The following is a 21,567-nucleotide window of genomic DNA, read 5'->3' as shown; positions in this document are numbered from 1 at the left end:
GAATCTATTCCCTGTCTTAAACATTCACAACCTTCTTAGACTCTTATGTACTTGCCATTTCTTTTACAGAGTCTTTCTGATTCCCCTAGGTGTTAGTGTACTCTCCTCAAATTATCTTGTATTTACTTAGATGTATACATATTGTATCCCCCCAGTAGAATATAAGTTCCTTCAGGGCAGGAACTGTTTTTAATTTTTATTTTTCATCTTCAATGTCATAGCAGTAACTTGCACTTAGAAGTCACATAATAGGTATTTGAATTGAAATTTATTTGGTAGCCTTACCTATGGTTTAATTACCTTTGTAGTAAAAACTTTCTTCCTTGTCTCAGAACTTTCAATTTTACTATTTCTTTTTGTTTTATGCTCTGTGAGTGGTAGCATATATACTCAAAAATATAAATCAACGCTAGTTACTAAGGATCTATGGAAGAGACAGATCATTAATTGCTTGTGATAGTGTAGCAAAAAGAACGTCCATGTTGTCTTCTTACCCCTGTCCTTTTATAATAAAATAAGTGTATCTGGGTGACAGCACCAAGTCCTGAATTAGTTTGTGGTATTAAATTTGACAATCTGAAAAGGATAGATAGCGAGTGTTAGCCAATGGAAAGTTAGAAAATTGAACTTTGAGGACTAGCACATCCCCAAATATTTATAGCAGTGGGTTTTTTTTTGGTAGTAGTGGAGAAATGAAAATAAAATAGATTCCCATTGATTGAGGAATGTCTAAACAAAGTGTGATGTATGAATGTAATGGAACGTGACTGTGCTGTAAGAAACAATGAATATGAAGAATATAGACGCATGGGAAGACAGTGAAGTCATGTAAAGAGAAAGTACACAGAACTAGGACTAACATGCAGTGTAAATACAAAATAGCAACAAAAACAGTGAATCGTGCAAATATAATGACCAAGCATTGCCCGAAAGAAGGGATAAAAAAAAATGAAGTGCCCTCACTTTTTTTTTTGGCTTTTTGGAGGGAAGAGGGAGGGGCAATTGGGGTTAAATGACCTGCCCAAGGTCATACAGCTAATAAGTTTTAAGTGTCTGAGGCTAGATTTGAACTCGGGTCTTCCTGACTTCAGGGCCAGTGCTCTATTCACTGCGCCAACTAGCTGTGCACCACCCCCTCTCCCGTCTTTACAGTGGTAGGAAACTGAATATATGGGATATTTTATGTGCTATCAGATTCAGTTGATGCATTGGTTAATTTGCTGAATTTTTCTTTCCCCCTCTTTTTAATTCTTTGTTACAATGTATAGAGCTCTCTGGGCTGAAGGGAGAAACACCATTTTAAATGCAATTGATATAAAGAAAAAAGATACACATTTTAAAAAAATGAAAATTAAACCTTTATTCAACTGTTTCCATTCCAAAATATAACTCAGCTTTACTTAGGGACAGTTGAAATTGCTTTTGGGAAGTGTGAGGTAGGTATTTAGTTCTACTTCTTCCTTTATTCTTTTTTTTAAATGCTATTGCTTCTTTTTTATTCATTCATTTATTTATTTTTCAAATGCTTTATTAACTTCTGATTCACATCATTCATTTCTGCCAGATTTTGAGTTTCTCCCTTTATTCTTAATTACATTCATGCCTAGAATTGTTGACTCTGGAGTTTGTTTTTTTAATCAGGACAATAGTCCCTTGGAAGAGCTTTCGACAGGCTCTTCATGAAGTACATCCCATCAGCTCTGGACTAGAGGCCATGGCCCTAAAATCCACTATTGATCTGACCTGCAATGACTATATTTCAGTTTTTGAATTTGATATCTTCACACGACTCTTTCAGGTAGGTCAAATAACTGGAACCCTGTACATTTGTATTTTGAATAATATTTTAATTGCAACAAATGTTATAGCTGCTTTAAAAAAAACTATTAACTATTTTTAAACTATCGATTATTAATAATGATATGTATAAACATTATTTGATTGTAATTATGTTTTCTACAGTGTTTGCTTTAGCACAGGCCTGTACAACCTGTGGCCCACCAAAGGATTTTGGACTGCTCTCGGAAAGTGTAGATGAAAATATCCTCCAACATTTTTTATAGTCACCCAAAATCCTTTGGCATGTACGTAAGCCACTTAATAACCCAAGGGGCCGAAGGTTGTGCAGGCTTGCTTTAGCATGAAGATGCCAATTTTCATATAAATTTCTTGAAATTCAACTTCACATTTAGGACCTACCCTTTTATTCTTTTTTGTGTTGACTAATTTCTGTCTGCTGTTGACTGGAGCTGAACTCAGATTTCTTGACCTTTTTTTTTTAAAGCAAGGCTAAATTCTCATATAGGTATGCACCTTTCTTTGTACCCCCCTCTTCTTCTCCCTCCCCGCCAATACATTCTCATCACATATTACACAAATACTGTAGCTGGTAGACTACCCTTGCTGTTCTTCATGCATGATATTCTGTGTTCCTTGTCCATGCATTTGTTGTGTTTTGTGCCTGACAAATGCTTTATTTTTACCTTCTGCCTCATACAGTCTCTGGTTTTCTTCAAAGCTCAACCAAATGCTACATTCTCTGTGAAGCCTTTCCTGATCCCAGCTAGTTTATGTCCCCTGACATTCCATTGTATTTATTTCATATGTACTTACGTGTGTAGATGCTGTTTCCCTGGTAGAAAAAAATTTCCTTAAAGACAAGGACTGTTTTATGTTTGTCTTTCTATCCCTAGCACCTCGAATAGTGTTTAGAACCTTAGTAGGTGCTCACAACTGCTTATTGAGATGCATACGATCATCCTATATCTCTTTTGCCCTTTATAGCTGAACTCCTTGAGAAGACCATCTACAATTGGTTCCTCTACTCTCTCTCCTCTCTCTCCTTACAATCTAGTTTGTGAATTTTTATTATCCACCAAACTGGAAACTTCCCCAAAGCTACTAATAATCTCTTAGCTGCCAAATCCAATACTGTTGATCACTCGCTCCTCAGTGTTGTTTCCAGGTTTTCAGGATACTACTCTTTCCTGGTTCTCCTCCTACCTAACAGTTCCTTCTCTGTCTTCTTTGCCAGAACCCCATTCTAGATCACACCCTTTAACCATAGGTATCCCTCAAAGTTCTGTCCTAGGCCTCCTTCTCTTCTCCCTCTATACTGCTTCATTTGGTGATCTCATCCGCTCCCATGGATTTAATTACCATCTCTATGCTGATGATTCTTAATTCTATCTTTTCCGCCCCAACCTCTCTGCTGATCTCCAAACTCATATCTCCAACTGACTTTCAGACATCTTGAATTGGATGTCCAGTAAGCATCTTTTTTTTTTTTTATTTTTATTTTTTTTAAAGCAATTGGGGTTAAGTAACTTGCTCAAGGTTACACGGCCAGTTATTATTTCTGGGTGTGGTGCTGAGTATCTGAGCCCGGATTTGATCCAGGTCATCCCGACACTGGAGCTGGTGCTCTTACTCGCTGAGCCACCTGGCCGCCCCTAAGCAATCGAGGTTAAGTAACTTGCTCAAGGTTACATGGCCAGGTGTTTCTGGGTGGGTGCTAAGTGTCTGAGCCTGGGATTCGATCTCCAGGTCTGTCTCAACACTGGAGCCGGTGCTCTTACTCGCTGTGCTACCTGGCCGCCCCTTGTCCAGTAAGCATCTTAAACAAAACATGTCCAAAACAGAACTCATTATCTTTCCCTTTAACATGTTCCCTCCCCCTGCCTCCTTCCATATTATTATAGAGGACAACACCATTTTCCCCATCCCTCAGGCTTCTGACCTAGGCATTATTGTGGATTCCTCACTGTCTCACACCCACACCCACTCCCCCATATCCAAGCTGTTGCCAAGGCCTGTTGATTTTATCTTTGCAGCTTCTCTCCTCTGATACCTCACCCTTTAGTTCAGGCCTTCATTATGTCATGCCTTGATTATTACAATAGCCTGCTGGTGAGTCTGCCTATCTTAAGTCTCTCCACCCTTCCAATTCATCTTCCAGCCAGCCACTAGAGCAATGTTGCTAAAGCACAGGTCCAGTTATGTCAGCCCTCTGCTCAATAAACTCCAGTGGCTTCCTATTACCTCCAGGATCAAATAAAAAATGCTCTGTTTGGCATTCAAAACTCTTCATAATCTAAACCCATCCTACCTTTCCAGTCTTTTTACACCTTACTCCTTGATATATACTCTTTGATCCACTGACTCTAGCCTCCTTACTGTACCATGAACAACATACTCCATCTCTTGACTCTGGGCATTTTCACTGACTGTTCCTAATACCTAGAACACTCCTTCCTCTGTTCAGGGACTGGGGTCCCTAACATCCTTTAAGTCCCAACAAAAATCTTACCTTCTGCAGGAAGCCTTTCTCCACTCCTCTTAATTCCAATTGCTTCCCTTTGTTAACTATCTCCTATTTACCCTGTATATGGCTTGCTTTGTATATATTTGTTTGTATGTTGTCTTCCCCAGTAGAGTGTATGCTCCTTGAGGGCAGGAACTATCTTTGGCCTCTTTTTTTATATCCCCTGTACTTAGCATAGTGCTTGGCATATAGGAGACAATTAATTATTTTTTGATATGATAATCTGTGATTGCTTTCTTGTTTCTTTAGCCTTGGTCGTCTTTGCTCAGGAATTGGAATAGCCTTGCTGTGACTCATCCAGGTTATATGGCTTTTCTGACATATGATGAAGTGAAAGCCCGGCTCCAGAAATTCATTCACAAGCCTGGCAGGTTAGCACCCTATAGAAATTTATCTTACTTGCTTTCTTATGGCTTCTGTTAGAATATAGAAAGCAGAATCTTGACTTTGGTATCCAGTTACCAAGATTTCTCCATTAGATTGAGGTTTAATTAAAGAAACAAATGGAAAACTTTGCTATAGTGATCTGAAATTTGTTTCAAGCTATGAATACTAATTTAACAGCTCCTTGTTTTTTTTATCTGGAGGCATGGAAGAAATTATTCTTGATTTTAAAGCAGGTTTTTTTTTTGTCTCTTTCTTGTCTTCCACCCTCATTTCAGCATACTTTAAAACCTTTTTCTATGTTCTCAGCTACATTTTCCGACTGAGCTGTACGAGGCTGGGTCAGTGGGCCATTGGCTATGTCACTGCTGATGGGAATATTCTCCAGACAATCCCTCACAACAAACCTCTCTTCCAAGCACTGATCGATGGCTTTAGGGAAGGCTTGTGAGTAGCTCTTTATCATTCAATGGTGTCTATTATCTTGAGGGGCTAAAGCACCATTCCATAGTTTTGTCTTTATTACATATTCTTTCTACAGGTTGACCTTGGTGAGTATATTGATAGAATTTATTGTCTTGGCCTTCACTTTATGTTAAACTTCGTTTTATTTGGGGTATTGAATTTTCTTGGATTTCATTTGTTTTTCTGTTTTCTGGATTATGCATTATTTTTTATTGAACAAAGTTTGAAAGAAGAATAAATTAACAGTAATGTTTACTTGGGGCATTTTTGGGGGACTTTTTCACATTATAGCCACATCGTAGGATATCTTAGTGAATGAATGTTCTTGAGAGTTCAGTTTAACAGTGTTTAAAAACCTTGTCTATTTGCATCCCAACTTCTTTCTGATCCAATAAAATTTGTGTAAGTCATTTGATGCTAAACTCTTACTGATTTGCATGGCAGATTTCATATGTATCACAGAGTCACCATTTCTTCAGGAGGCTAAGTTGCTTATCTGTTGACATACCTAGAGTATAACAAGATGTGACTGAATATCTGCATGCCACTAATCTTCTAAAAGGATGAGAAAGGCCAATTTTCCTCTTGGTCTTTATGTGGAACCCACAGAAACATGAGCAAAAGAGGTTGTTGCCTCTGCTCTGAAACTTGCAGCAACAAATGCTTTCTTGGTAGATGATCTCAGTGACTTAGCTTGTTTTCTTCATCTCTAAAACAGATTTTTGTCAATGTAGTAGTAATTAGATACTAAAGGACATTTGAGTCCTTTGTTTATAAAGAAACTCCTGACAAGAACTATTATCTTTTTTTATCTATTGTATAGAAAAATGCCAACCCCTCTCCTTGCCTGTTATAATGTTCTATTAACTGTGCATCCTGGGAAGAAGCATCACTATAATATCATCTCAGAATTGTTTTGAGTCATTTTATTCACCTTAGAAACTCTTGTGAATTTTATCCTTGCCTTTCTTCTGTTTTTTTGTATCATCAGTCATTAGTAATTTAATTTGAAGTCAAACATTTGGTAAGCGGCTACATTTGCAAGATATTATGCATAGTTACTGAAAATACAAACATAAAGATAAAACCTCTACCCCTTAAGGAACTTATAGTTTAATAGGGGATGTAAGACATAGAGAGATAATTATAATAAAATCATAACAAACATATGTTTTGAGGGATCAAGCATGAGTGATTTAAAGAAGGGCCAGATCATGTCTACCTAGATAGATCATGGAAGGCTTCAAGGAAGAACGTGCTATCTCTGCAGAGCCTTAAAGGAATGAAAGGAACTTTTTGATAGGGGAAGGTTCGAGGGAATCTGTTCTACAAACTTTAAAGTGTTGACATCCATGTCTTATTATTAATGTATTTCTAAACAGTGGCACACAAGACTAGTCATGTGATCACAGAAAATAAAAAAGAACATTAAGCCTTGCTTTATTTATTTATTTATTTAGCTATTTGTTTCCTGATGGACGAAATCAAAATCCAGACCTGACTGGCTTATGTGAGCCTACTCCTCAAGACCACATTAAAGTTACCCAGGTTAATTGCATATTTATTCCTTTATAATAATTTCCCTATTCTCAAAAATTAACCCACCGAATTCATTAGTTCAGTTTTATGAGAAGGAACTAAGCCAATTTTGTGAAGTCACAAGCTATAGTGTACATCTTGGAATTGTTTGGAATGCCATCTGCAAACTGTTTTTGGGGGGGAGGGGGTTGAGGCGATCAGGGTTAAATGACTTTCCAGGGTCACAGGTCCATGCTCTGTCCACTGTAGCTATTTTTGTTTTGATAACTTTTATTAAACTAGTAATTTTATGTATTCTTTCAAACTAGTCTTGACATTATATTTCTTTATAGACCAGTAGCAGCACAAGGAATAGATTTTCTGCTAGTTTTAAAGGAAGAAACTCTGAGCACTCCTTTAGAATTGTTGTTTCTTTTTTTTACTTTAGGAATACCTATGAAACAAGTAATGTTTTTGAGTGATCTGTATTTTAGGATGTATGGTTCTAGCAGACCCAAGTGATCTTTGTTTTTTCTCATAAGGAACAATATGAATTATACTGTGAGATGGGCTCCACCTTCCAGCTATGTAAAATATGTGCTGAAAATGACAAAGATGTGAAGATTGAACCTTGTGGCCACCTCATGTGCACATCCTGTCTTACAGCTTGGCAGGTAGGGATCCAGATCCCATGTTCTCAAGTCATGATGGCCCCTCCACAAATTTTCTTTTTTGCTTTTCAGCCCCTTTTCAGATAATTTAAGAGTGACCTGTGATTGGTAGGTTTAGATTTTAAATGTCTATCTAGTTTTCATCTATGTAACCTATTTTGTACTTACTGTCCAGATGCATAAGATATTTTAAATTCTTTCAGATGTCTGAGACTGTCACTAATCTCTTTCTTTACAGGAATCAGAAGGTCAAGGTTGCCCTTTTTGTCGGTGTGAAATTAAAGGTACAGAGCCCATCGTGGTGGATCCATTTGATCCCAGAGGAGGGGGTGGCCTACTTAGGCAAGGAGCAGAGGGAGCTCCTTCACCAAATTATGATGATGATGATGATGAAAGAGCTGACGACTCCCTTTTCATGATGAAGGAACTGGCCTGTGCCAAGGTAATACTGCAACGAGAAGACTTACTTGAGTTATTCTGTGAATCAATAAATCATTTGGTGCAAAACAAAGTGTACAAGAATTGTATCCCTGGCTTTAGTTTACCCAGGTATTTCGGTTGATAAAATAGTGAGGCTAGGGAAATTCAATCAGTGAATACGTAATTAATAAGTACTTGCTATGTGCAAGGCACTTTTGTTAGGGGTTAAGGATATAAATAAGATGAATGAAAATCCTCATAGGTTTTCTATAATACTGTGTCTATCACCTTGTTTGTAAATAGAGAATCTTCATAGGATCAAAAGTTTAGAGCTCGAAGGTACGTGATAGATTATCTAGTCCATCCCTTTTCATTTACAAAGGAGAACACCGAAGTCCAGTAAGATGAACAGGTTTGTCCATAATTGCAGATCTGCTATGTAGCAGAGCTGGCATTTGATCTAAGGCTCTCTAACTACAAATCTAGTAGTCTGTACTGTACTTCTTCAGATTATGATCCATGTTCACAGGAAATATTAGAAAACAGCTATTCCATCATTGCTAAGTCTTTATCCATGCTAAGCACCTCTAATGCCTTTATTATTATAATTACATTTGTATAGTGCTTTAAGGTGCACAAAGGGATTTCTGGAACTTTTTTTTTCTTAACGCAAAGGAATGGACCTTGTATGTTTCTGACCAAAGAAAAGTTACTCCTGTATTAGAGAACATAATCTTTAAAAAAAAAATCATATATGTTCTTTTTTTTTTAAGCAATTGGGGTTAAGTAACTTGCTCAAGGTTACACGGTCAGTTATTTCTGGGTGTGGTGCTGAGTGTCTGAGCCCGGGATTCGATCTCCAGGTCATCCCCACACTGTTGCTGGTGCTCTTACTCGCTGAGCCACCTGGCTGCCCCTAAGCAATTGGGGTTAAGTAACTTGCTCAAGGTTACATGGCCAGGTGTTTCTAGGTGGGTGCTAAGTGTCTGAGCCTGGGATTCGATCTCCAGGTCATCCTGACACTGGAGCCGGTGCTCTTACTCGCTGTGCTACCTGGCCGCCCCCATATATGTTCTTTCTGGAGAGATATATAGGTGGCAGTGAGGAAATAAAAATTTGGATTTTTATTTGCTTTTTTAAAAAATTCTGAACTTTTAAAAGACCTTCCCCCCACTCTCCAAACCATATATCCTTATATACCCAAATATTGATATTCTTTAGAGTCTCCCATCATTGGTGACCCACCTGGATATCCCAATCCACTAATGGTTTGAAATATAGTACTTGCGTGATCTGAATAATTAGATTGAGTGACAGTGGATGAGGGAGAGGTCCAACTGACTGGTCATTTGGCAATGAATTTTTGGACCACAGAAAGCCATAAAGCAAAGAAAAGTAGAAGATGGTCCTCAGGAATTGGAATAGTGTAAGCCAGAGATGTGAAACCTGTGGCTTCCGGGTGCAGGTTCCCCATCCCTCGTAAGCAAAATGAGATTAAGAACTGATTTCAAAGATGAGAAAAAAAAATAAAAGAATTTTTACTGGACAGGAAGATGAATTTAACAATTATAAATAAGCCTAAGTATACCTGGATTACTCTAACATTGAAATGATAGAGAATGGAAGAATGAATTGGAAAATAAAAACCAACAATTTACTTTATACAAGAAACTTATTTCAGACATACAGGCACAGTCATAAAAACTGAGGGACTGGAATAAAATTAATATATTTCACACAGTTCCAGAAGAACAGAAATTACAGTCATGATTTTGGGTAAGGCAGCAATAAAAATGGATGGCAAGAGAGACAGAAACAGTATTAAGGATATTATTCTTAAAAGCATTGTAGAAAACAAAAAATATGGGGGTGGGGGGTCCTTCATTATACAGGTATTCATTATTTGGTTTCTCACAGTTAAGGAATTACATTTTGTTTTGGTTTGGACCTGTGATTTTATTGGTGTAAATATCTTCCCTTTGAGGAAATTCTTTCTACCAATGCATTTTGGGAAAGTCAGAAGAGAATAAGCATTTATATAGTACCTACTTCTTGCCAGATACTGTACCAAGTGCTCTATAAATAATATCTCATTTGATCCTCACAACAATATTGTGAGTTAGGTGCTGTTGTTATTCCCATTTTAGAGTTCAGAAAACTGAGGTAAACAGAGCTTAAGTGACTTGCCCAGGTTATACAGCTCTGGCTGTGTCAGAGACCAAACTTGAACTTAGGTTTTCTAGACTCCAAGGTTGGATTTTTATCTGCTATTCCATACTGCTTTCCTTTAAGATTGTATATACAGAAGTCATAGGAAAACATAAGTTGTGCATGAAGAAACAAAGTCATCATAACATGAAACCATTAAAGAACTGATCATTTGCAAATTAATTTCCAATTAAACATGCCTCCCTAATTAACACTAGCATCCAGCTTGTCAGTGTCTGTTTTTTTTGTTGGTAGTCTGGATGAATGTCTGCCTAATTGGTACCCCAGAAGAGAATGATTTTAAATATCAAAGGATAAAGAGATTAAGGGAGATTCTTTGGGAAAATGTATGAAATCCTTAAAGATCATAAAGATTAGTAGAAGAAACTAAGCAAAATACAAAAAGCAGACCAATGATCTGAGCCATAACTAGTTCCTGAACCTAGGCCAGATTCAGTGAGGGAAGACATGGTATTAAATGTGGATACTATGCTTAGTTGTAGTATACTTGAGACAGAGGTATAGAAATTGAGGCTGAGGAACTAGGAGGCCATTATGTTCAATGGGGACAGATGCTGAACTTAATGAGGAGGAGGCAGAGTGACCAGAAGGTTCATAGATTAATCTGCCACAAAGATTTGGGCAAAATAGAATAAACTTAAAGGAAGAGTTTGTTGCTGAGTGATAATGGCAGAGGAGGAAGGGTCTGAAGGTGGCATTCAGGGAACAAATGAGCATACTATGTGTCAGGAAGTGTGAGAGAAGCAGTGTCCAGACTTAAGGGAAAATGAGATTTGGGAAGTACCAGCAAATGGAAGATATGTGAGGAAGAGTTCTAACATGAAGGAAGTTTGTTAATGAAATAAGAACAGTCCAGAGGACACAGTTGGAAAGAAGACAAAGAAGGATAAGGGACTGGAACAGGTTAGAGCCAATCTAAAATAAAGATGAGACTGGGGAGAAGTAGCTGGGGAAAAGGGTTTCAGATGTGGAGAGAAAGCTAGTGAGACCTTGGAGAAATAGTCTGACCTCCGTTATGGTTGGAGAGAGGATAGCTCATACCTTTCTCCCTAATTTCCACAGAAAGAAATCCTGACTCTTTGCTCTTTCTGCTACTGCCTTCCCTCCCAACCTCTACAGGTTAGAGGCACAAGAATGATTGTCTCCAGTGGGGAGGAAATGTATTATCCTACCAAGATGTTAGCACTTGGGCAAAGCCTTATCTGCCTCATCCAAGTTAAAGTTCTAAAAACATTTTTAGTAATTAGTGGGTTGGGATGGCTAGGTGGCACAATGAATAGAGTACTGGCCCTGGAGTCAGGAGGATCTGAGTTAAAATCCGGCCTCAGACACTTGACAGACTTACTAGCTGTGTGACCTTGGGCAAGTCACTTAACCCCAACTGCCCTTCTTCCTCCTCCAAAAAGTAATTAGTGGGTCAAAGAAGACATCATAAAAATTATAAATAGTGGATAACAGTAATGCAGTATGCCAAAATTTATGGGATATAATTAAAGAAGTCCTTTACAAAGATGGCAGAGTAGAAGCAGGACCTCCCCGCTGCTCCGGCTTTCACCTCCCACAATCCATGTAAAAAGGGGACTCTAAACAAACTTTGGAGCTGCAGAACCCACAAAATGACACAGAGAAGCTAACCTCCCACTGAGGACAGCCTGGCAGGCTGGCAGGAATAGGCCAGTGCAGGGCTCTGGGAGCCCAGCCCAGCCCCACGCTGAGGCTTTAGCCCCAGGGCAGGCCTGACCAGCCGGCCAGAGGGACCCCAGATCAGCAGCAGCTGTGGCCGTTTCCAGAATTATCAGCACATAGATGCGAAGGACAAAGTGAGAGGTCAGTGCAGTCTGGACTTTGGGACCAGTAAGTGGGAGTGCATGGCTTTTGTCCCTGGGGCGAGAAGCTGCTGAGACGCCGGCACAGCCAGCCAGCGCCACCTGGTGAGACTGACTCAAATGGTAAAAGAGGCTCAAAAAGGCAATGAGGAGAAGAATGCCTAAAAAAGCTGAATTTGCCAGATGGAAAAAGAATCTCAAAAGCTCAATGAGGGGAATCATTGCTTCAGAATTAGACTGGAGCAAATGGAAGCTTATGACTTTATGAGAAATCAAGATGCTGTTAAACAGATCCAAACAAATGAAAGAATAGAAGGCAGTGTGAAATACCTTATGGGAAAAACCACTGACCTGGAAAATAGATCCAGGAGAGATAATTTTAAAATTATTGGACTACCTGAAAGCCATGATCAAAGTAAGAACCTAGAAATCATCCTCCAGGAAGTTCTCAAAGGACACTGCCCTGATGTTTTAGTACCAGAGGGCAAAATAGAGGTTGAAAGAATCCACCGATCACCTCCTGAAAAAGATCCCAAAAAGAAAACTCCTAGGAATATTATAGCCAGCTTCCAGAATTCCCAGATTAAGGAGAGAATATGACAAGCATCCAGGAAGAAACAATTTGAATATTGTGGAAACACAATTAGGATAACACAGGATCTGGCAGCTTCTACACTGAGGGATCGAAGGGCTTGGCATATGATATTCTGGAGGTCAAGGGAGCTGGGATTAAAACCAAGAGTCACCTACCCAGCAAAACTGAGTATCATGTTTCAGGGGAAAATATGGTCATTCAGTGGAATAGAGGACTTTCAAGCATTCTTGCTGAAAAAACCAGAGTTGAACAGAAAATTTGACATTCAGATACAAGAAGCAAGAGAAACATGAGAAGGTAAACAGGGAAAATAAATCATAAGGAACTTATCAAAGTTGAACTATTAACATTCCTACATGGAAAAACAATAATTATAACTGATGAAACTTTTCTTAGTAGTTGAAGGGAATAGAAAGATATGTATATGTCTATATATGAGGGTATATGGGCACATGAATACATATGTGAATGTGTGTATATACGTTTACAGGTATACATAGAGAGAGGGCACAGGACCAATTTAACAGGAAGGGATGATACTTAAAAGGTGAAATTAAGAGGTGAGAGAGGAATATAATGAGAGGAGATGGGGAGAGACAGAATGGGGTAAACTATCTCATACAGAAGAGGCAAGGGAAAATGGTTACAATGGAGGGGAAGAACAGGAAGACAAAAGGGAATGGGTCAACCTTATTCCTATTGAATCTGGCTTGGGGAAAGAATGAAATACACACTAAATAGGGTATCTCACCCTCCAGGAGAGTAGGGGGGAAGGGGATGAGAGGGGGCATGATGGAAGGGAGGGCAGGCTGGGGGGGAAGGAAGTTGGGAGCACCCACTTTTGAAAAGGGATGGGATCAAAGTAGAGAATAGAACAAGTGGGAGGTGGGATAGGAGGGAGGGAAATATAGTCAGTCTTTTACAATGTATCTACTATGTTATTGTTTTGCATTAGACACACATGTACGACCTATGCTGAACTGCTTATCTTCCTAATAAGGGTGCGAGACAAGGGAGGAAGGGAATGAATCTGGAATTCAAAGTTTTAAAATCAAGTGCTCAAATATATACTATTATTAATACTATTTTATATATAATTGGGAAATAAGATATACAGGCATTGGGGCATAGATCTGGAAAAGTCGAAAGGGGTATGGGAGAAAATATGGGAGAGAGCAGATTGGACGAGGGGATATCCTATGGGACTGCTATTTTGGGGCGGTGGGTAGGGGAAAAACGGGGAGAAAATTTGTAACTCAAAATCTGGCAGAAATGAATGATGTAAATCAGAAGTTAATAAAGCATTTGAGAATGAAGAAAAAAGAAGTCCTGTAAAAATTTTCTACCTCTAAAAACTTTAAAATAGGAAAACAAATGATGGACAAACTGATGATGCAATTTTAAAAACAAAAAAAATTGACATGTCAGGTGAGAAGTATATAAAGCTGAAAATAGACGGTGCAACTGAAAAATGCAACTCACAGAAAAAAATCAAGATGAAAAATTCATATTGCCAAATTAGGGCATGCAATTGTCTGAGGACTAGCCTTCTGAGTTAGTTGATTAGTGCACACATATATCTTATTCACTACAGATGAGCTAGGCCTAGAACTGAAGGAGCAAAAGAATAGGCTTTGAACCATTTGGGAAATTATGCAGCACTTCCCATGACCCCAGGATAATCCCTGTCATAAAAGTCTGTTTTTAAAATACCTTTATTCTCCTGGCATTGGCATATTACTGCAGAGGAATCGAAATTGCAATTTCCCAAACAATACTAGAAAGACAGGTGAACTATAATAGCATGTCACCTATACTGCTCCTTGTATACTTATCACCATCTAATTGAACCTTTTTCTTCTTCAGTTGCTTTCCTCCTGTGATTCTCCCTTTCCATTGTACTCTTAGGAATCCCTGTTGTTAACTTCTGTTCATCCTAGTTTTCTTTTCACATTCTTTCAGTCTTCTTGTAGTCAGAGAAACTTTGCTCTTTGTGATCTTTTCTGGGTCTGACTTTTCTCATGTCCCCTAATTCTTGGGGACAGGATGGTGAATTTAGCATATTCCCTGCTCAGATATTGATTCTGTCAGTCATTATCACCCAATCTAGATGCTTGTTCCTGTGGTACCACCCTCCATGTCACTTTCTTTCCTTTCAAAGAATTCAGTATCTAATGTATAGTTTTTCCTCCCTGTGTTAGCCCTTGTTTCTATAATTGGGAATTTCTATATACATTTGGATGTCTTCTTGAACATGCTGGGCTCCCAGTTCATCAATCAAATTAACTCCCGTGACCTATAGTTTCACTTCACCTCTGCCCCTTAGGGATGATTGTTCTCTTAATCACACCATCCTTTGTAATTGTGCCAGCTTTGTGATTTTTAAACTTTGAAATTCTCCTCTGTGATCCTAAGTTCCTGTTATTCCATCTTTCTTTCTGCCTTCTGCCTCCTCTCAACTTTAGTCTTTATCTTTACCATAAGCTTAAGGCCCTGACTATCCATTCCTATCCTTTAGGTCCCTTACCTCAGCCAAGCCCTCACTTTCTTCTCCAATTCAGTTTTCTTGGAGGCTTTTGATGTGGGAGCTTTGACTTTGTTGTCTTCTGGTTGTATGTTTTGATCTTCTTTGTCACCAAAGTAAGATTCTATAGGCTAACTTTTTTTTACACTGTTTACTCAATCTTCCAAGCCAAATACTTTTTTAACTCCCTGTCAAGGCAGGACTCTGCTTCTAGTGGGAGTGGGGGTGGAGGTGGGTGTACTGTCCAGGCTTCTGGGGTTTTGTGTCAGCCACTGGATCACCCACTGTCTGTGGGCCCAGAGCTCCAGAAGCAACTATTGCTGCTGCTGGTGCTGCCACTGCCTCCACCTGCTGCCCTGGGGCCGGGGTTGGGGCTAGACTGTGTGCTCCTCTTTCACCCAGGTCATATAGAGTTCCCCCATTGACCTTTCATGCTGTTCTCAGCATTTGTGGGTTGAGAAGTCTGGAAATCGCCATAGCTACCAGCGATTCAGTCCCCTGAGGCCTGCTCCAGCCCTGTCTGTTCCTGGCGAGCCCATGCTCCACTCCCAGCCCGCTGTGATATACCCTTCCTGTCAGTCTTCCAGGCTGTTGGGAGATGTGTTTCACTCTGTCATTTCCTGGGTTCTGCAGCTCTTGAAGCTATTATCTACCAAATCAGTTCAGCATTTTTCACCATCTTATACTATACCCTTGTGCTTTTGAAGAGCTTCAACTCTGCATCACCCTCACAAAACTTAAACACTTGTGGGGGAATTCATACCAGTCAAATACAAATAGTGAAATATATCTCTGACTTCATAAGCTTGGAAGTTCTCTCAACCTACCAGTACCTACATATGCTTACATAGTTACATATGTAACTCTTAACCATGTCCTGCCACAAGTCACCCACATGGTCTATCCTCTGGAGATCTTCCTCATTTTCTCCTCATGTTGTAAGAGCACCAGTGGGCCATTGTGGCTGTCTATCTTTCTTTCCTCACTTTGTGACCACCCCTCTTCTTTTACTATCATACATTCCCTGATGAGTTGTTTTTTTTTTTACTTCTGTTCATCAAAGTTACTCAGTGGTTATATTTTATAGTCTGTTTATACCTGTCATGTGCCTTTCCATTGGCTCTGAGTGAGATTCATTTTTAATTCTTTGGAGATTGTTGTATTCATGTTTAGTTGCCATATAGCAGCAGTAATAGAATTTTGGTGTTATTTGTTCTAATGGGAAGCTAAAGTCATTGTAGGAGCTTTACAGTTTTTTTGGAGGCAATCTGCTCCCTTTCCTTCTTCTTTGGTTCAACTCTGTGACCAAATCACTTTCCATCTGTGTGCTATCTCAGGTATACCTACTTATGGACAAGCTCTGAAGATTATCTATCCAAATGCTTATTTTAATATGCGTATTTTAATTCTTCTCTTTGGTAGGAAATTGGGAGTCACTGGTAGCTTTTAAGTTTAGTCTGATTTGGATTAGAGATAGACAAGAGATAATAACCTAAGCCTCAATTGGTAATCTGGACTAGGGAATGATAACAGGAATGGATAGAAAAAAGAATCGATGTGAGATTTCTAGGGGAAAATTGACATGATATCTGTGACTAGATGAGGGAATGAAATAAGTTAGCGTAGCCTATTATAAAATTTAGATCAATATTAATTCTCTCATCCCAAAGGAGTACTGCTTTATGGTTTATTCTATTGCCTTGTCAGCAGAAATTGAGCCTTTTCTCTAAACAAAGAAGTAAGCACAAGTCGCTCCAGAAGATGATATTTGTTGTCTTCCTTCTCTTCTTTCTCTTTCCACTCAGCAATAATAACTGTTCTAAGTGCAGGGCATGCTGTTTTTGTTAAGGAAATATATGGACTGTCATCTTACAATGAGTGCATTCAATATCCATTTGACTTATCTTCTGTTGGTTTTGCTTTCTGTTGTGAATGCAGAGGCATTTTGCATGAGTCATTGTGCCAAGTGCTTATCTGTTTATTGTGTTCCTTTGTGCAGGAAGAAGGAAAAAGCTTTACATTTGTTTCATGTAATTTGGGACCTGTTTTTTACTTTAGTTAAAAGATAAGTGTTAATTCTATTTACTAGATTGAAGTAGATTTTTTTAAAAAGAATTGAAGATGCTCATTAGTTTAAAAATATCATCTGTAAATATTTCATTCACCTTCTTTGAGATTTATCAAACTTGACCATCAGGGGCGGCCAGATGGCACAGTGAGTAAGAGCACCGGCACCAGAGTTGGGATGACCTGGGATCGAATCCGGGCTCTGATACTTAGCACCACACCCAGAAATAACTGGCCTTGTAACCTTGAGCAAGTTACTTAAGCCCAATTGCTTTAAAAAAAAAAAACGACCATCAACACACTTCTGTTAGGCGCAAAACACTGTCTAGGTGTGTGGGGAAATACAAAGATAAAACATGATTCTTCATGGAACTCATAGTCTAGTATGGACTTTTTTTTTTTGCTTTTGGTTTTTTTGGAGGGGGGAAGGTAGGGCAGTTGGGGTTAAGTGACTTGCCCAAGGTCACACGGCTCGGTTTTTTTTTTTTTTTTTTATGGTATGTGTCTGAGGCCGTATTTGAGCTCAGGTCCTCCTGACTCCAGGGTCGGTGTTCTATTCACTGTGCCACCTAGCCGCCCCTAGTATGGGATTTTCAAACATCATGTGTCATAGTTACTTGTATAAGTATATGAGAGAAGTGTAATTGAGGTACTTTGTGAAGTTTGAGTGGATCTTTACTGGCTGGGGAAGATTTTATAGAAGACATGGTATGAGGCTGTGGAAAGCAGGTGGTAACACAGTGTTAAGTGAAGCATTAGCAACGTCATAGAAATGAATGATAACAACATTAAGACATCTGTGATGTTGGAAAGTAGTCTAGTTTGTTTGAAGTATATAGCACATGTAGATGAGGGAGGAAAAGTAGAAGAGTGGAAACATAAGATGTAGAGCAGATTGTGAAAATGGTAGGGTCTTGAATGTAAAGCTCAGGAGTTAGACTTTTTTTAGAGGCCATTAAGAGCTAATGAAGGTCTTTAAATAGGAGGATGCCTGGATATATGCATGAGAATTCCCTTAAATCCCTAGCCATATAAAGAAACCCATATAAAGCATACTTTATATGGACTTGGATCTACTACCTTATCTTGTCCTAAAGACATTATTTTTCCTGGTGATTTGCTCAGGTTGATATCTTCTTGTGCCTTTCCTGTCTTTCCATGGATTGCATTTTTAACCTTGAAAAGCATTAGCAGTTAACCTATTTTGAAAGAAAGCAGTAGAAAAACAAGAGACCAATTGAGCAAAGACTTTTCCACTTGAAGTGGAATGAGCTCTTAAAGGATAGCAACAACGTGAGGGAAAACCTAAGGTTCTTCTTCCAAATAATTCAGCTAGCTGGATCCCTGCTTGGTTGGTGTTTATAGGTTGAGTGCCCTCTCATGGTGGCATTAAGGCAATAAAATCCCAGTAGAAATTTATCATTGATTATGGAAGAATATCTTTTTTCAATAGAGGTTTGGATGACTAGAATCTAGGTTGATTATGCCCCATCCATACTTTCTTATGTTTGTGTGGCAGTTGCTAGACACTGCTTTGGAAAAAATCAGTGTTATTTTGGGATAGCTTTTTTCTTCCTAGAATATGAAAATACTTGAAACAAACTTTTTATTTTAGGTTGAACGGCCTCCTTCTCCATTTTCCATGGCCCCACAAGCTTCTCTTCCTCCAGTGCCACCACGACTGGATCTTTTGCAACAGCGAACATCCATTCCCTCAGGTGCTTCTAGTCCTGGAACTGCTTCTAAGGTAAAGACTTTTCGATGTCTGCTATTTCCCTGTTTTTTAGTGCTGAGCAAGTGGATGCTTACCATCTTCCATTATGTCTCAACAGGTTACCCCTGGCTCTCTTCATAAGGACAAACCTTTGCCAGTACCTCCCACACTTCGAGATCTCCCTCCTCCACCTCCTCCAGACAGACCACATTCCATTGGGGCAGAGAGTAGACCTCAGAGACGCCCACTACCATCTACACCAGGCGACTGTCTGTCCAGGGACAAACTTCCCCCTTTTCCTTCTGGCCATCCAGGAGAATCATGGCTTCCCCGGCCAATACCCAAAGTACCTACAGCTACCCTAAGTCCTGGTGACCCCTGGTCAGGCAGAGAATTGACCAACCGGCATTCTCTTCCTTTTTCACTGCCTTCTCAGATGGATCCCAGAGCTGATGGTCTTAGGCATGGAAACACTTTCAGCCTGGATACCCCGGTGGTGAGTCAGCTTTTCTGTGAGTGTCTGTGTGCAGAGCACTAGTAGGTACTCTGAGGAATACAAAGCATATATTAGAGGGAATATGTACCCCAGAAGCTGTGTTCTCATATAAAAGCCACATAAAAATAGAGACAGTAATTCCTGAAAGAGTTTGGAGATGGAAGAGATCATTTCCAGTGAGGATGATCTGGGCTTCAGTGGATGGGTACAATTTGTGAATGAGAGGGAGGCTTTTCTAAGTTTAGGGGAGAATCAAGAAAATGCAAGGTCTTTTTCAGGAATGATAAATAGACTGGTTTTGAATAGATGATCCATGGATGAGTAGTAGAAAATAAAATCAAAAAGAGTGGCTGGAAACATATGGGAAGGTAGTAGATCCAGGCCAAGAAGGGTGGACTTCGTTCTCTGGACAATGAAGAACTATGGAGATGATTGAGGAGTGTGTATTTGGCATAGTGAAAGTGATCATGTAGGAAGATTAATTTTGTGGCAGTGTGAAAAATGATTGGGGGAGGGGGCTGGCATGCTAGGTAAGGAGAATACAAGAGCTAAGATAGAAGCAGGATCTGGGATGTTCTTCCATTAGTGACTGTTGGAGCCTGGGTCAGTCACTTAACCTCTCTGGGCTTCCATTTTTTTCATCTGTGAAATTAAGGGGGTGAACTAGATGACCCTTAAGGTTATTTCCATCTCTAAATTAATGTTGTTAAGTGATTATAGTAGTCTAATTTGTTAAGTACCTATTGCATATAGAGAACACAGTGCTATGTGCTGACACGTACAGTTTGTTGTAAAGATGTTTTTCAGTTGTTTCGTTTCTTTGTGACTCCATTTGGGTATTTTCTGGGCATAGATACTGGATCAGTTTGCCATTTCCATATCCAGCTCATTTTACAGATGAGGAGACTGAGGCAGAGATAAGTGACTTCCCCAGAATCACATAGTAAGTGTCTGAAGCTAGATTTGAATTCAGGAAGAAGAGTCTTCCTAACTCCAGGCCCAGAACTCTATCCACTATGCCACCTAGATGTCCCAGTAAAACATAGTTTAGGCAAATTATAATCCTGCTCTCTTGGAATTTATAGTCCACTAGTGTGATAGAGTAAGCATACACAAATAACTGGAACATAATAATATACATGTATTGGAAAAGTGTTAGCAGAATGTTATGTGAGGCCCATGGGAGTAGAAGAGTAGGGAGTCATTGCTTTCTGGGGTTATCAGGGAAGGAAGGCTTCCTCATGGTTAGGTAATGTTTGAGTTGGGCTTGAAAGAAGGAATAGAAATTCAACAGACAGAAACTTTTCTGACAGCAAGGAATGAGGAGTAAAGAGCATTCCAAGCATAGGAATACTAGGCCAGAGACATGGAGATGTGTTACTATAGGACATTTGTGGAGAACACTGGGTTAGTCCACTTTGACTAAAGTGTGGATTACATGAAGACAGTGGGTTGGGGGGAAAAGAAGAGCTGGGAACAGTATGAGATAAAATGGGAAAGGTAGAATAGTGTTGGATTGTGAAGAGCCTCAATTGCCCTTCTAAAGGAATTTGAACTTAATTCTGTAGGAAATAGGGGAGGTATTGAAGGGTTTTGAGCAGAGCAGCAATATACTAGACTTATAAGTTAAAAAAAAAGACTGGTAAATGGTTTAGAGGGGAGTAGAGAATGGAGTTAGGACCATGTTCAGATGCTATTGAAATAGACCAGTAGTTGGTAATGAAAATCTATACTTGGGTGTAGTGGCAATGGAAATAGAAGGGAATAAATTGTAAAGCTCAGATTGTGTATGTTAGTAGTAGTAACTGATTGGATAGGTGATATGAAAGAGAGGAAGAAGCCAAATAACTTTTAAATTTTCCAACTTGGGAGATTGGGTCAAGATGATAAAGCATGAAGAGTAGTGGTAAGAATAGAAAGAAGAGAATATATACAAGAATGATTATAAAGGAAAAAAGAATAGAGTTTGGTAACTTATATAGGGAGAGAGTCAAAGAAGTTTTAAATTTGGATGACAAGATTTGAGTTTTAAGTCCAGCAAATCATATTCAGAAGGTAGTCAGAGGTATAGAGATGGGAGGTCTTAAGGAAAGGACAGATGGATGTAATTTTTCAGAATCGTTCTGATTGGAACATAGTCAAGATGGAGGAATGAAAGGTCACAATTGCTAAATCTCCCCCAAAATCTCTCCTACAAAACTACCACAGAAAATACTGAATAGAATTCTGAACAGGAAAGCTAGCAAAAAGTCAAAGTGAGTCATTTTTCTAGCCCAAAGCAGCCTAGAAAGACAGGAAGAGGGGCGGCTAGGTGGCACAGTGAATAGAGCACTG

At 39.2% G+C, this 21,567-nt stretch overlaps 1 protein-coding gene across 1 annotated transcript in view; it reads left to right on the top strand.

Moving 5' to 3' along the window:
* The window catches only part of CBL (Cbl proto-oncogene), a 125,074-nt gene that overhangs the window by 86,936 nt on the left and 16,571 nt on the right, over nucleotides 1–21,567 (top strand). The window contains exons 4-11 of the mRNA XM_069066600.1: nucleotides 1,642–1,798; nucleotides 4,574–4,695; nucleotides 5,018–5,155; nucleotides 6,634–6,721; nucleotides 7,234–7,365; nucleotides 7,601–7,804; nucleotides 18,639–18,770; nucleotides 18,856–19,233. Of these exons, the coding sequence (XP_068922701.1) occupies nucleotides 1,642–1,798; nucleotides 4,574–4,695; nucleotides 5,018–5,155; nucleotides 6,634–6,721; nucleotides 7,234–7,365; nucleotides 7,601–7,804; nucleotides 18,639–18,770; nucleotides 18,856–19,233 (1,351 nt within the window). The remainder of the gene's footprint in view (nucleotides 1–1,641; nucleotides 1,799–4,573; nucleotides 4,696–5,017; nucleotides 5,156–6,633; nucleotides 6,722–7,233; nucleotides 7,366–7,600; nucleotides 7,805–18,638; nucleotides 18,771–18,855; nucleotides 19,234–21,567) is intronic.

The sequence above is a fragment of the Petaurus breviceps genome, unplaced genomic scaffold (genome assembly GCF_028583685.1).
Source record: "Petaurus breviceps papuanus isolate PSGF00001 unplaced genomic scaffold, PetGlider_PUasm1.0 90723, whole genome shotgun sequence".
NCBI lineage: Eukaryota > Metazoa > Chordata > Mammalia > Diprotodontia > Petauridae > Petaurus > Petaurus breviceps.
Note: the sequence above shows the minus strand (reverse complement) of the source record. Positions and strands in the feature narration are given on the sequence as shown.